Genomic DNA, 15420 nt, shown 5'->3' on the forward strand with positions numbered 1-15420 from the left:
GGTTGGGGTGGCTGCACTGGGGACACACACTGGGACCGGGCTCCCTCACCGGGGCCAGGCATAGCGGGGACACACGCTGGGCACTGTGGGGACACCCTTGGGACACGTAGGGGACCGGGTGTCTGCACCGGGGACATGAACTGGGTGTAGGCAGCAACAGTGGGGACACACCAGACAAGGCACACCCACTATGACAGGGCTTGGGGGACCAGGGACACACACTGGGGACACACACTGGATGTCCCCATGGGCGGCTGTCCCCCAGGTGTACCACTCTGCTTGAGGGGACACTTTGTCCCCCCTTAGGACAGGCGTTTCCCACAGCCTTGTGGGGAAACTGAGGCACGGGAGGTGGCAGGAGGCCCTGAGCCACCAAGGCACCCCAATATCTGTCACCTTCAGCCCAAGGGTGTGTGGCTCTGCCTGCCAAGGGACAGATCTGGGGACAGATGTGGGGATGGGAGCTGTCACTCTGGCTGTGCCCATGGAGGGGCAGATTTGGGGACAGATGTGGGAATGGGGGAGTTGTCACTATGGCCGTGCCCATGGAGGGACAGGTTTGGGGACAGGGTTAAGGTTGGTTAGGGTTGGGTTGGGGGCCGGGCAGAGGTGGCCGCGGTGGCCTCGCGGTGCCACCTGGTGGCTTCGGGCACATGGGGGGTCCCGGGTCGGGCATGGGGACACCCACCCGTCCCCATTCCTGTCCCCACGGTGGGGGACTCGCTCCGTGCCAGCCCAGGGTCACCCGGGGCAATGAGCTGTGCTCGGGGCTGGCACGGGACAGGGGCACGGCATGGGGACATGGAGACAGGACAGCGATCCGGAAATGGGACATGGCAGAAGGACCTGGAGCTGGGGTGGGGACATAACTGGGGACACAAATCCAGGGCAGGAGCCAGAGCAGGGACACGGAGCTGGGACTCGATGAGGTGACAGGAAGCTGTGATGGGAACACGGAGGAGTGACAGGACCATGGCACAGGGACCTGGAGCCACCCCGAGGAGCCCTGAAGGGGCTCAAGCATCAGACAGGGGGTGAACCGGGGCCGGTGGGTGTCACTGAGGGCTTTGGGGACAGGACCCTGTGCACCGGGGCTGGGCCCTCCATCCGTGTGGGGACACACTCGGTGCAAGCCCCTGTGCCCCCCTAGAGCCCCCCCAGCCCCGGGCGCCGCCACAGCCGTGTTTAGTCTGAGCAGGAGCGTGGGTGACCTTCGGCACCCTCGAGGGTAAACAGCCCCAAGGACACGCGGGGGGCCGCAGGGTGGGGGTGACCCATGGGTGGGGGTCCCTGGGGGGAGCTGGGCGCTCCTCCTGTGTGCCCACCATGGGGGACACGCTGGGGACACCCCCACCCACAGCAGCCCACTGGGGACAGGGTGGGGGGTCCCGGGGTGCTGCCACGGCAGGGAGGCGTCCCCAGACAGACAGACAGACAGACAGACAGACTGTAGGGCCTCCCCGGCGGGGACCACCCGCCCACACACACACACACACACACACACACACACACACACACACTCGCGGTCTCCTTGCACGCCCCGACACGGGGACCACACACGCGCACACACACATGGCAGCGGCAGCTGGAAGAACAGCAGGAGACAGACAGACAGACGGACAGACAAAGGCAGGCAGGCAGACAGACAGACAGACAGACAGGAGGGTGGGTGAGCACACGCCCGGGCCGTGCACATACACGCGGGCACAAACGCTTCTGTGCGTGCACACGCGTGTGGTGTCAATCCGTGGGCGCACACGCGTGGATTCTGAGCGTGTAAAAGTGTGTAAAGCATCGAACAAATGGGGATTTTGTGCACAGGGATGCGCACGGAGAGTCCCGCACACGCAGGGTCCCGCACACGCGTGTGTCCCCAGTCACTCCCACGGGCACCGGGGTCCCGCACCGCGCCCCCTCCCCGCTCCCCATCACCCCCGGCCCCGTTCCTGCCCCCCCCGGGCCCGTTCGCCCCCCGTACCCCGTGTCCGCCCCGGCAGCGGGACCCCGGAGCCGGCGGGGCGGAAGGCGGGCGAGCGGGCGGGGGGGCAGGCGGGGGGTCCCTCCTCCATCCCTCCTCCTCCTCCTCCTCCTCCATCCCTCCTCCTTCCTCCTCCCCTCCCCCGCCGCCCGCTCGGTGCCGGTGCCGGTGCCGGTGGCCGGGCAGCGCCGAGCCCCGCCGAGCGGCATGGCCGGGGCCCGGGGGTGCCGCCGCCGCCCGGCGCTGCCCGCGGCGCTGCCCGCAGCCCTGGGGCTCTGCGGGACCCTGTGCCTGCTGCTACCGCCGCCCGCAGCCGCCTGGAGCCCGGCCCTGCTGCCGCCCGCCGCCCGCAGGTACCGGCACCGGGGACACGGGGATCGGGGCTCCGGGGACACGGGGAGCAGAGCACCAGGGATACGGGGATCAGGGCACCAGGGATACGGGGAGTAGGGCACGGGGGGTACGGGGAGCGGGAACCGGGGACACCGCGATCCGGGCACCAGGAACACGGGGATCGGGGCACCGGGGACTCCGCGATCGGGGCACCGGGGCAGCATCGCCTGCTGCGGGCACCGGGGACTGTGGGTACCGGGTACCGGGGGCTCTGGGTACCGGGGAGCACCGGGGGCTGTGGGTACCGGGTACCGGGGGGCACCGGGGGCTCTGGGTACCAGGTACCGGGGGGCACCAGGCACCGACAGCTGTGGGTAGTCGGCACCAGGGGCATCATGGAGCTCCGGGCACGGGGGACACTGGGGACACGGGGATGTGGGCACCAGGGAGACTCCAAGGATCTGTGGGTACCAGGGGTGTCAGCCATGGGGGCATCAGGCGCGGGGTTCTGTGGGTGCTGGGGGGCTCTGTACCAGGCGCGGGGGCACCATGGATGGGGGGCACCGACAGCTGGGCACTCCAGGGAGGGCTCTGTGATGCTGGGGGTGCTGGGCAAGGGGAGGCTGGGGGCACTGGGAGATACTGGGACCAGCGGGACTTACTGGGGGCATCAGAGCTGCCAGACTTAGCTGGGAGCTGCTGGGGTTACTGGGGCTGCCTGGGCATTTTGGGATCCTGGGGCTGCTGGGCATACTGGGGCTGAAATTGCTGGTATTACTGGTATTACTGGGATTACTGGGATGGATTATTGTGGCTGCTGGGCATACTGGCACTACTGGGGCTGCCAGGACTCCGGGGGCTGCCTGGGCATACAGGGACATGCTGGGACTACTGGGTTTGCCTGGGCATATTGGGATCCTGGGGCTGCCTTGGCATGCTGGGACTACTGGGAATGCTGGGCATGGTGGGGCTCCCTGGGCAAACTGGGGGTGCTGGGAGGGCTGGAGCTGGTGAGGAGTGAATGTCCCCAGCCCCGGGGTCCCCAGCCCCAGGGTCCTGCCCGTCCCTTGGAGCTGGCCCAGTCCGGGGGTCTGTGGGTGCTCTGTGGGTGCTCTGGGGGGCTGTGGTCCCTGTCCTCCCGCAGCAATGGGGGGGTGCCGGCAGAGGGGGGGTTGTTTACAGGAAACCCTCGGCTCTGGCCGTGTCTCCGGCACCGGATTGCCGGGACCTCCCGGTTCCGCTCGGCTCGGAGAGGCGACGGGCAGAAGCCGCCTCATTTCCCCTTCCCCTCCCGGCCAAGCCCAGGAAGCCCCCGGCGCCTTGGCACGACCCTGCTGTGTGTCCCCGGGACCCCCGGGCCAGCAGCCAGCACCAGGAGCCCCCATCCCATCCCACCCTGAGGCATCGCTGGGATCCCACATGCCCAACACGGGGGCACAATGCCAAGTGGCTGATTTGGGGAATGGGAGTGGGATCCCGAGCCAAACCTGGTGTGGGCTTTGCCCCGGGTGGGCACAAGCCCTGGCAGCAGAGCCCGGAGCCCCTCGGTGCCAGCGCGGTGCCGGGTGGGCCGGGGTCATGCCAGGCCAGGCGGGCGCTCACATGCCAAAGCCTGCCAGCTCCTGCCCCACTCCCGGGAGGGCATTCCCCTGGGAAACGAGCTGGGACCCGTCCCCATCCCACCCCATCCCATCCCATCCCATCCCATCCCACCCCATCCCACCCCATCCCATCCCATCCCATCCCATCCCATCCCATCCCATCCCATCCCATCCCATCCCATCCCATCCCATCCCATCCCATCCCATCCCATCCCATCCCATCCCACCCCATCCCATCCCATCCCATCCCATCCCATCCCATCCCATCCCATCCCATCCCACCCCAACAGGCATTTCCACAGCTGCAGCTGGCACCGCCCAGCAGCTGGCTGTCCCTGCGAGGGGGACAATGCCCCCCGGGACCCCCTTGGCACGGCAGGGTGGCAGCAGGAGCGTGGTGACAGCCCCGGCGGGCTCTGCGCCCGCCCAGCCCTGGCACGGTGCCCGCCTGGGACGCTGCCCAGCCGGAAAGCCCTGTGCCACCCCGCTGTCCCCCCCGCCTCCGGCACCTCCCAGACAATTGTCCCCCCGCGGCGCCCGCTTGTCCCTGCTGCCACCGCCTCCCTCCTTGCAGCACTGCAGCGGGCACGAAAAGCTCATTTTTTTGACCCAAATTGTGCAGCTTTTGAATTTAGAGCTGCCGAGGGTACGGCGAGTCCTTCTCGCTGCGGGGATGGGGACATCGGTGTCATGGCGGGGGGAAACTGAGGCTGGGGTGCCCGGGGAGGGGGTGGGCAGAGCCTGGCATGTGGGGCAGAAGAAAGGAGCCTTTGTGTGGGGTGAGTTGGGGGCACGGTGGGGCTCCAGGCCAACGCTGCCGGGAATGCAGCAGGAATGTGCTGTCCCATGTGTCACAGCAGAGCTCCCCTTGGGCACCCCAAAAACCAGGGATGGGCGGCAGTTTGGGTGGCAGCACCCCCATGGTGTCCCCACGGAAGGGCTGGTGACATTTCCCTTCCAGCAACTGGTGCTCCTACACGGTGACACGGACGGTGTCGTGCCACGTCCAGAACGGGACCTTCTTGCAGAGGGTGTTCCAGGGCTGCCGCTGGCCCCTGGCCTGCAGCGGGGGCAGGTGAGCGGGGCCACCGGGGTGCCCTGGGGACAGGGACAGCCGGGATGTTGTCCCCAGGGCGGGTGTGAGCTGCCCCTGTGTGCCACAGCTACCGCGCCGTGGTGAGGCCGCTCTACAGGGTGACCTACAGGACACTGACGGCGCTGGAGTGGCGCTGCTGCCCCGGACACGCCGGACAAAACTGCGAGGAAGGTGGGAGATGGATGGGATGGGGACATGGGCAGGGCAGGGTGGTGGCACCCAGGGGCTGTGGGACACGGCCTTTGGTGTCACTGCAGGGTGAGGAGATGGATGGATGGATGGATGGATGGATGGATGGATGGATGGATGGATGGATGGATGGATGGATAGATGGGGCATGGATGGATGGATGATGGATGGATGGATGGATGGATGGATGGATGGGTGATGGATGGATGGATGATGGGTGGATGGATGGATGGATGGATGAGGGATGGATGATGGATGGATGGATGGATGGATGGATGGATGGATGGATGATGGATGGATGGATGGATGAATGGATGATGGATGGATGGATGGATGGATGGATGGATGGATGGATGGATGGATATCCCTGGGTGGGGTGATGGATGGACAGTCGAGGGGACAGGAGTGGGTGGACACTGGGATGTGCCTGGGGTGGGGAACTGAAACAGCCGATGGACGGGGTGTGGGTGGATGGACAGATGGACAGATGGACAGATGGACAGATGGACAGATGGACAGAGGGACAGAGGGACATTCCTCAGCATGGCAGTGCCCACGAGGGTGTGCAGCCCCCCATCCACGAGGGGCCGGCTGTGGGTGGGCAGTGGATGAATGGGTGCGAGGCTGTGCCGTGTGTGGGAGGACGGGCACTGCCAGCTCTGACAGGGGGGTCTTTGTCCCCATTGTCACCACCTCCTCCTCCTCCTCCTCCTCCTCCTCCTCCTCCCTCTCCCCCAGGACCCCACCGCAGGTCCCAGCCCAGCCCCGGCTCCGTGGGGGCTGTGAGGGCAGTGGGTGGCACCCAGGGGTGGGGAGGGGACACCCAGGGGTGGCACCGAGGCTCTGCAGAGCAGCGGGTGACATGGGGGGGGTCTGGAGGCAGCCGGGTGGGCGCAGTGCTGGGGGAGGCGGAGGGTTCTTCCTCTTCCTCCTCCTCTTTCTCCTCCTCCTCCTCCTCCCCGCGTGCTTGGCCGCCTGCCCCACATCTGGCCCCACTTAGGGCTGTCCCCTGCAGCACGGGGGTGGCCGTGCCGGGCGGGGTGACAGCGTGGGGGGGCTCGGGGGCCACCTCTGCTGCAGACACCCCTTTGCTGCCATGCTGGGTGGCCCTGAGCCGCTGTCCCCGGGATCCCTCGGTGGGGACAGGGGACTGGGACACCCCCGTGGGCGGTGGGCAGTGTCCCCAGGATTGTGCCCTCCCTCCAAAGCCACCCCCAGAATGGGGCTGGGGGCTGTGGGGGGGGTGTTTGGGGGTGGGTTCAAGGATGAGGGGGAACAGGAGGGGCTGGGGCTGAGATTTGGGGGTGATTATGGGGAGATTTGGGGGGGTCTAGTTAAGGACTGTTGGGTGGGTTTGGGTGTTGTGGGTTGGGGCCATCTGCTGTGTGGCCATGGATGGTTTTGGGGTCTGGTTAAGGACTGTGTGTGGGTTTGGGGGCTGTGGGTTGGGGCCATCTGCTGTGTGGCCATGGAGGGTTTTGGGGTCTAGTTAAGGACTGTGTGTGGGTTTGGGGGTTTGGGGTTGGGGGTACCTGGTGTGTGGCCATGGAGGGTTTTGGGGTCTGGTTAAGGACCGTGTGTGGGTTTGGGGGTTTGGGGTTGCGGGTACCTGGTGTGTGGCCATGGATGGTTTTGGGGTCTGGTTAAGGACCGTGTGTGGGTTTGAGGGTTGTGGTTTGGAGCATCTGCTGTGTGGCCATGGAGGGTTTTGGGGTCTCTTTCAAGACCATGGGTGGGTTTGGGGGATCCCAACTCAGGGTTATGGGTGGGACTGGGGGTCTGAGGTTCACCCAGAGCAAGGATGGGCCCCTGCACCCCCCAGTGCGTTGAAGCACAACAGGAAGGTCTCCCACAGCCGGCGATGCCCCGCGGGGGGGTCCCCCCGTGCTGACCCCCCTTTCCTCGGCTCGCCCCTCGCTCACCCTGCGGGACCCCAGCGCCGCCGCCCGCCGGCCCCCCCTGCACCCCGCGGCCTTCTCAGGTGGGTCCCGCCCTCCCCAGCCCCCCTGTGGCGGGCACAGAGGCCCGGGCGCCCCCCACCCACCGCCCGTGCCCCCCAATGTCCCCCGCCCGCAGGGTGCCTGAACTGCAGCCGTGTCGGGGAGCTCACAGCGCGGCTCGCCACCCTCGAGGCGCAGGCAAGTCCCGTTTGGGCTCTGGCACCTCCCTGCTCCCCCCAAGGGGCACTGGGGGTGTCACCGTGTGCCCCCTGTGCTGTCACCGTGTGTCCCCTGTGCTGTCACCCTCCCCGTGTCGTTGGCAGGTGGCGCGGCTGGCGGTGGCCGAGCCCCCCAGGGGCAGCAGCCCGGGCAGGGGTCCCGAGGCCGGGCAGCTCTGGGGGTCCCCAGCCGCCCGAGGGAGCCCCGGCGATGACGGTAAGGCGGGGTGACAATGATAGTGACAGTGACAGTGACAATGACAGTGCCAACTGGCAGCACCCGCAGGACGGGGACCACACCTGGGTCCTGTCGATATTTTGGGGACCCCTCACTTTGGGGGGAAAGCAAAGCTGTCCCACCCCAGTGGTGACACCGAGCTGGCCCCCCTGATAGGGGGGTCTTTGTCCCCATTGTCACCACATCCTCCTCCTCCTCCTCCTCCATCTCCTTCTCCTCCATCTCCTCCTCCTCCTCCTCCATCTCCTCCATCTCCTCCTCCTCCATCTCCTCCTCCTGGGGCCCGGCTGTGGGTGGGGGGCGCCCCGAGGGGCTCTCCCGGTGTCCCCCCACCTCAGGGTGCTCTGTCCCGCAGGGAGACCCGGCTGGAGGGGCCCCCCCGGGCCCCAGGGCGGCGCGGGAGGACGGGGAGTGAAGGGCCCAGCGGGGCCCCCAGGTACGGGGGACACTGTGGGGGGACCCCAGCCGGGTGCCTGGCCCAGCCGAGCCCCCCTTTACACATTTGGGGGGTCCATGCAGCACTATGGGGGCTCGGAAAGGCTCCAGGCTGCACAGCCCCGATCCTCACCCTCCTCTTCCTCCCCGCAGGTCCCCCCGGCCCCCCGGGACCGCCCGGCCGGGATGGAGCCCCGGGGCTCCCCGGAGAGAAGGGGTCCCCCGGGCCCCCCGGCCCCCCGGGCCCCCCGGGCCCCCCTGCCCCGCTGGGGCCCGCGATCCCCCGGCTGGCCGAGCCCGGTAAGGGGGGCTGGGATGGGGTCCCCCCCAGTGTGACCCCAAAAACGGCGCTGGGATGGGTTAGGGGGGTCTGAGCCTCTACTGGGCTGGGGGTGGTGTGGGGACATCATGGGGGGCACTGGGGATGAGGTGGGGGCCCTGAGCAGCACTGGGGACCCTGAGGACATCATTGGGGTGACATGGATGAGATGTGGGGCACTGACCAGTAATGGGGACATCCTGGGGGGCACTGGGGCCCCAGGGATGAGATGTGGGGCACTGGGCAGTAATGGGGGCATCCTGGGGGGCACTGGGGCCCCAGGGATGAGATGTGGGGCACTGGGCAGCACTGGGAACCCCCCTGACATCATTGGGGTCCCAGGGATGAGATGTGGGACATTGGCCAGCACTGGGGACCCTGAGGACATCATTGGGGTGACATGGATGAGATGTGGGGCACTGGGCAGTACTGGGGAGCCCCAGGCCATCTTTGGGGCCCCGGGGATGAGGTGTGGTGCACTGGCCAGCATTGGGGACCCTGGGGACATCATTGGGGTGACATGGATGAGGTGTGGGGCACTGGGCAGCACTGGAGTCCCCCAGGCCATCATTGGGGTCCCAGCAATGAGGTGTGGGGTGCTGTGAAGAGCTGGGCACCCCCTGCCATCAGGGCAGGGCAATGCGGTCCCCCCTTGTCCCCAAACGGGGCTCACGGGGACCCTGCCCCAAACACCCCCCCCCATTGTCCCCACAGGGGACCCCGTCCTGTCCAACACCTTCACCGAAGCCACCAGGAGCGTCGTGGGTCCCGTGGGACCCCCGGGACCCGCGGGGCCGATGGGTGAGAGTGTCACCCCTGTCCTTTGTCACTCCCCGATGTTTTGGGGCGGGACTGAGCCGTGTCACCCCTGTCCTTTGTCACCCCCCGATGTTTCGGGGCGGGACTGAGCCGTGTCCCCCCTGTCCTTGCAGGTCCCCCCGGCCCCCCCGGGCCCGTCGGTCCCCCCGGGCCCCCCGGACCCGATGTAAGTGCTGGGGGGTGGGACAGGGCAGGGCTGAGCCCCCCAGTGTCCCCCCAGCGCTGATGTCCCCACCGTGTCCCCACACAGGGCAGGGCAGGAGCGCCCGGAGCTGCGGGGCCCCCGGGGGACAAGGGGGACACGGTGAGTGCCACAGGGACACGGTGACACCGCCCGGGGGGTGGCCGTGCCCAGTGTCCCCATAGTGTCCCCAAGGCCACCCGGGCAGCTCTGGTGTCCGCCGTGGGGGACACAGGGAGGGGTTTGGGGACACCCCAGCTCCAGACACCCCGTCCCTGCTGGGTGGCCCCAAGCCATTGTCGCCATTGGGGACAGGGCACAGGGACCCTGCCATGGGGTGGGGATGTGGGCAGTGTCCCCAAGATTGTCCCCAACCCCTCCAAAGGCACCCCCAGAATGGGGCTGGGGGCTGTGGGGGGTTTGGGGGGTGGGTTCAGGGCTGGGGATGAGTTTGGGGTGAAATGGGGGGCACTGGTGTGTGGCCGTGGGGAGATTTGGGGGGTTCAAGAGCATGGGGGGGTTTGGGGGGTGTGGGTTGGGGGTTTGGAGTGGGGTAATGGGTGGGATTTGGGGTCTGGTGGGGTCATGGGGGGTTTGGGGTTTGATGTGGGGTAATGGGGGGGCTTGGAGGGGATGGTGTGCAGTAATGGGGGGGTTGTGGGTCTGGAGGGGGTCATGGGGGGATTGGGGGGTCTGGTGTGGGGTCATGGTGGGAGTTTGGTGTGCAGTAATGGGGGATTTGGGAGTTTGGTGCGCATTAATGGGGGATTTGGGGTCTGGAGGGGCCTCCCAGCCCCGGGCTCTGCCAGCCCCTCCCCTGATGGGGGTCTGGCCGTGCCCCCCAGTCCTAATGGGCTCTGTCCCCACAGGGTCCCCAGGGCCCCCCGGGCAGCCGCAGGCAGGATGGGGCACAGGTACGTGTGTGTGTGGGGTGTGGGTGTGGGGTGTGTGTGTGGGGTGTATGGGGTGTGTGGGGTGTATGGGGTGTATGGGGTGTGTGGGGTGTGTGGGGTGTATGGGGTGTGTGGGGTGTGTGGGGTGTATGGGGTGTATGGGGTGTGTGGGGCCCCCCCTGCCAGCCCCTCTCCTCTCCTCTCTGTGTTCCAGGGCGAGCCGGGCCCCCGGGGCCAGCCGGGCGACAGGGGCACGTGGGTGAGTGACACCGGGGACACCGGGGAGGGACACGGGGCTGACAGGGGGACACCGGGAACACTGGGGACACCAGGGAGGGACACATGGCACTGACAGGGGGGTGTCCTCTGCATCTCTGGGACCCCAGTGATGTCCTCAGGGTCCCCTCTTGTTCCCACTGCCCCACAGCCCATCCCTGGGTCCCCAGTGTTGGCAAAGGTGTCCCCAGCTCTGCCCAGTGTCCCACAGCTCATCCATGGCACCCCAGCAATGTCCTGGCTGTCCCCAGCACTGCCCAGTGTCCCAGAGCTCATCCATTGCACCCCAGTGACATCCTGGGTACCCCAGTGACATCCATGGCACCCTAGTGACATCCTGGGTGTCCCCAGCTCTGCCCAGTGTCCCACACCTCATCCCTGGGACCCCAATGATGGCAGAGGGTGTCCCCAGCTCTGCCCAGTGTCCCACAGCTCATCCATGTCACCCCAGTGACATCCTGGGTGTCCCCAGCTCTGTCCAGTGCCCAACACCTTATCCATGGCATCCTAGTGAGGTCCATGGCACCCCAGTGACATCCTGAGTACCCCAGTGACATCCTGTGTGTCCCCAGTTCTGCCCAATGCCCCACAACCATCCATGGCACCCCAGCGATGTCCTGGGTGTCCCCAGCTCTGCCCAGTGCCATGCCTCATCCCCAAAAGTGGCTCTGGGCTCCCTGTCCAACGTCACCCAGTGCCAATGTCACCAATGTCACCTGAACAGGCTGATGGGGCACAGGGTGGGCTCAGACCCCCGAGGGTCCCCCCTCACCTTCCCTTGGTGTCGTGTTGAGTCAGGGGGTCCCCGTGTCCCCCCCCGGGGGTGGCCTGGGCCCATGTGGGGTCCCCGTGTCCCCCCCGGGGGTGGCCTGGGCCCATGTGGGGTCCCCGTGTCCCCCCCGGGGGTGGCCTGGGCCCATGTGGGGTCCCCGTGTCCCCCCCGGGGGTGGCCTGGGCCCATGTGGGGTGCAGCCCCCCGACCCCTCTCTCTGTCCCCAGGGGGAGGGTTTGCACCAGCTCCGCGAGGCGCTCAAGATTTTAGCGGAGAGGGTTTTAATCCTGGAAACAATGATTGGGCTCTACGGTGAGTAGGGGCAGGGGACCCCCACCCCTGCCAGGAGGTCACCAGGCCCCCATGACATCATGGTGGCATCAGCCATGCATGCTGCCATCACCCACGTGGTGCCATCGTGGCCAGCACTGGGGACCACCCCAAGGAAAGGCCACCAGGGTCCCCCCACTCTCACCCCCAGCTGGGCACCCCAGAGCCCCCCCAGGTATTGCAGGGACGCCTGTGGCAGTCTCGGTGTTGGGGACAAGCTGGTGGCCCTCTGGGAAGGTTGGGGACATGTCCCCCCATGTTTTGGAGGGGTCAGTGTGCTGGGGTGGCAGAGGGAGCACCCCCAGCTGGGGACAGCAGTGTCCCCCTGGACAGGTTGTGGAGGTGTATCCCCAAATGTTGGGGGGCTCAGCATGCTAGGGGGGGCAGAGGGAGCACCCCCAGGTCAGGGACATCAGTGTCCCCATCAGGGCACTGCCAGGGACATCCAGCCAGCACAAGGGACCTCCCCTGTCCCCATGGACCCGCAGGGATGGGGGACCCCCGGCACCCTCTGAGACTGGGAAGACCCTCCTAGGAGACCTGGCACCCCCTCCTCGTGCCCCAGCACCCCCATCCTGCTGGGGCTGCACCCCTGCCATGCTGTGCCACCCCTGCCGTGCCGCGTCCCCGTGCCGTGTCCCCGTGCCGTGTCCCCGTGCCGTGTCCCCATGCTGTGCCCTCCGTGGGGCCAACGCGCTCTGCTCTGCTCTGCTCTGCTCTCTCCCTCTCCCCCAGGCCAGTAGCTTCCAAACCCTCCTGCGGCAGCAGGCCCGGCTGGAGGTCCTGGCTAGAAGGGTCACCTTGCTGGAAGCCATCATCTGGCCAGGTAACCACGCCCTGCCACGCCCTGCCCCGCCCCGCACGGGCCTGGAGCCGCGGTACCTCCGGGAGCGGGCACGGAGCACGGGGGGTGCAGCACCCACGGGAACGGGCACCCCAGAGAGCTCAGAGACCTGCTTGGATTGAGGGGGCAGCCGTGGAGATCTCATGGATTGAGAGGTGACCATGGAGATCCTCCTGGACTGAGAGGTGACCATGGAGATCCTCCTGGATTGAGAGGTGACCATGGAGATCTCTTGGATTGAGAGGGGCAACCATGGAGATCTCTTGGATTGAGAGGTGACCATGGAGATCCTCCTGGATTGAGAGGTGACCATGGAGATCCTCCTGGACTGAGAGGTGACCATGGAGATCTCTTGGATTGAGAGGTGACCATGGAGATCCTCCTGGATTGAGAGGTGACCATGGAGATCTCTTGGATTGAGAGGGGCAACCATGGAGAACCTCTCAGACTGAGAGGTGACCATGGAAATAATATTGGATGGAGAGGAGCAAACATGGAGATCCATTTGAATTGAGAGGGGCAACCATGGAGATCTCTTGTATTGAGAGGGGCAACCATGGAAATTCACTTGGATTGAGAGGGGCAACCATGGAGATCCTGTTGCATTAACAGGTGACCATGGAGATCCTCCTGGACTGAGAGGTGGTCATGGAGATTCCCTTAGATTGAGAGGGGCAATCATGCAGATCCTCCTAGAGTGAGAAGGGCAACCATGGAGATCCTCCTGGTTTGGAGGCGCAAACATGGAGATCTCTTGGATTGAGAGGGCCAACCATGGAAATACTTTTGGATTGAGAGGGGCAACCATGGAATTCCTCCTAGATTGAGAAGGACAGCCATGGAGATCCTGCTGGATTGAGAGAGGCAAACATGGAAATACCCTTGGATTGAGAGACGACCATGGACATCCTCTTAGATGAGAGGGGCAACCATGGAGATCTCTTGGATTAAGAGGCAACCATGGAGATCCATTTGGATTGAGAGGGGCAACCATGGAGATCCTCCTGGATTGAGAGAGGCGAACATGGAAATAATATTGGATTGAGAGGAGCAAATATAGAGATCCATTTGTATTGAGAGGGACAACCATGGAGATCCTCCTGGATTGAGAGAGGTGACCATGGAAATACTCTTGTAGAGGTGACCATGGAGATACTCTTGGACTGAGAGATGACCATAGAGATCCTCCTAGATTGAGAGGTGACCATGGAAATACTTTTGGATTGAGAGGGGCAACCATGGAGATCCTCCAAGATTGAGAAGTGCAACCATGGAGATCCTCCTGGATTGAGAGGGGCAATCATGGAGATCCTCCTAGATCGAGAGAGGTGACCATGGAAATACTCTTGGAGAGGTGACCGTGGAGATCCTCTTGGATTGGAGAGGCAAACATGGAAATACTCTTGCATTGAAAGGGGCAAACATGGAGATCTCTTGGATTGAGAGGTGACCGTGGAGGTCTCTTGAATTTAGCCATGCAACCATGGAGAACCTCTTGGATTGAGAAAAGCAAACATGGAAATACTCTTGGATTGAGAGGCGATCTTGGAGATCCTCGTGGGCCTAGTGAAACTCTGGACCTCCCCAAGGTTTAAGGGAGACCATGGAGAGACCCTCTCACTCCAAAGGAGCCCATGGAGACCCCTCTTGGACCAAGAGGAACCCTGGAGCTTCTTAGGGTTCGTGAGAGACCATGGAGAGACTCAAAGGAGACCCCTCTTGGACCAAGGGGACCCATGGAGGTCCCCAAGGCCAAGGGAAGCTCCAGAGCCCCTCTGGATCCACAGGACACCATGGAGCCCCTCTTGGATTAGGAGAGGCAACCACGGAGCCCCTCTTGGGCCAAGGGGAACCCTGAAGCTCCCCAGGGCTCCAGGAAATCCTTGGAGAAGGGAGACCATGGAGACCCCCTCAAGCCAAGGGAGGCTCACGGGGACCCTCTCAGGCTGGAGCAGCTCCCAGAGCTCCCGGTGTCCCCAGGGATCCCCTGGTGCCACCCCCCGTGCCAGGGTGCCCCCCACCCTCCTCCCGCCTCCCCCTCCCCACTCCAGCTGTGCTTTCCCACAGGGCTCACACCGGGGGTGCCAGGCAGGGGTGCCAGCTGGGGGGTCCTCGGGTGGGTGTCCCCAGGGCTTGGGGACACCCAGAGCCACCACCGTGGGGCAGTGACTCCCATTTCTGTGGGGCACAACATGCACAGCACTGATCTGGGGGGGTTTGGAGCAGGGGGTGACATCCCAGCCCCTGACACCCCCTTTTCTCCTCTCTCCCCACAGAGCCAGAGCCCGGCTCGGGCAGCGGCGCCCCCGGCACGGCGACCCCCGGGGTGCCCCGTGCCAGGCGTGGCAGTGGGCACCCCCAGTACCGCATTGTCACCGCGCCCCGCCACAACCCCCCCAGGCCGTGACAGGGCCACCCCGGCCACTCCTGTCACCCTGGTCACCCCCAGGGTCACCCCGGTCACCCATGGGGTCATCCTGGTCACTCCAGTCACCCCAGCCACCCCCAGGGTCACCGCGGCCACCCCAGCCACCCCAGTCAGCCCGGTCACTCCAGTCACCCTGGACATCCCGGTCACCCTGGTCACCCCACTGTGCCACCCTGGGGAGCAGGACAGGGCCACCCTCGTCCCCCCTCTTGGTGCTACTGGTGGCACGGCACCAGCCAACCTGCCATGCTTTGCCCCATCGCTGCTGCCCCCCGAGGGTCAGGGCTGTCCCCAACGCCATCTCTGTCCCCCCCCTGCCATGGGGCAGCTCCAAGGGATGGGTTCTGTACAATTCCATCCCGTCCCAGCCCTGGGGAGGGGATTGGGGGGCTTGGTGGGGACCCCCCGGGCGGGGACCTCGCTGTGCCGCGTGCTTTGCTGCTTTGGGACATGCCAGGGCATTAAAATGTCCCCAAATCCACGTCCTGTGGGGTGGCTTGGTGTGTCAGGGACATCCTAGGGGATACAGG

At 65.7% G+C, this 15420-nt stretch overlaps 1 protein-coding gene across 5 annotated transcripts; it reads left to right on the plus strand.

Moving 5' to 3' along the window:
* The first annotated feature begins 1318 nt into the window (after positions 1 to 1318).
* Positions 1319 to 15418, plus strand: EMID1 (EMI domain containing 1). Of its 5 annotated transcripts, XR_012583085.1 has the most exons (16): positions 2062 to 2331; positions 4874 to 4987; positions 5076 to 5179; positions 7053 to 7178; positions 7274 to 7335; positions 7461 to 7572; positions 7949 to 8029; positions 8182 to 8328; positions 9062 to 9148; positions 9280 to 9332; positions 9417 to 9470; positions 10217 to 10261; positions 10455 to 10499; positions 11516 to 11600; positions 12354 to 12444; positions 14739 to 14797. XR_012583085.1 is itself a non-coding variant. In XM_074554323.1 (15 exons), the coding sequence occupies exons 1-15, from the start codon at positions 2186 to 2188 to the stop codon at positions 14867 to 14869; spliced, it is 1392 nt and encodes a 463-aa protein (XP_074410424.1). In that variant the 5' UTR covers positions 2061 to 2185; the 3' UTR covers positions 14870 to 15006. The 5 variants fall into 5 exon arrangements, 4 of the variants coding, with proteins under 4 accessions (XP_074410423.1, XP_074410425.1, XP_074410424.1 ...); XM_074554323.1 differs by lacking the exon at positions 12354 to 12444 and having other exon boundaries at positions 2061 to 2331; positions 14739 to 15006; XM_074554322.1 differs by lacking the exons at positions 7274 to 7335; positions 7461 to 7572 and having other exon boundaries at positions 1319 to 2331; positions 14739 to 15418.
* The last annotated feature ends 2 nt before the right edge of the window (positions 15419 to 15420 follow it).

This window comes from Zonotrichia albicollis, chromosome 18 (genome assembly GCF_047830755.1).
Source record: "Zonotrichia albicollis isolate bZonAlb1 chromosome 18, bZonAlb1.hap1, whole genome shotgun sequence".
NCBI classification, from domain to species: Eukaryota; Metazoa; Chordata; class Aves; order Passeriformes; family Passerellidae; genus Zonotrichia; species Zonotrichia albicollis.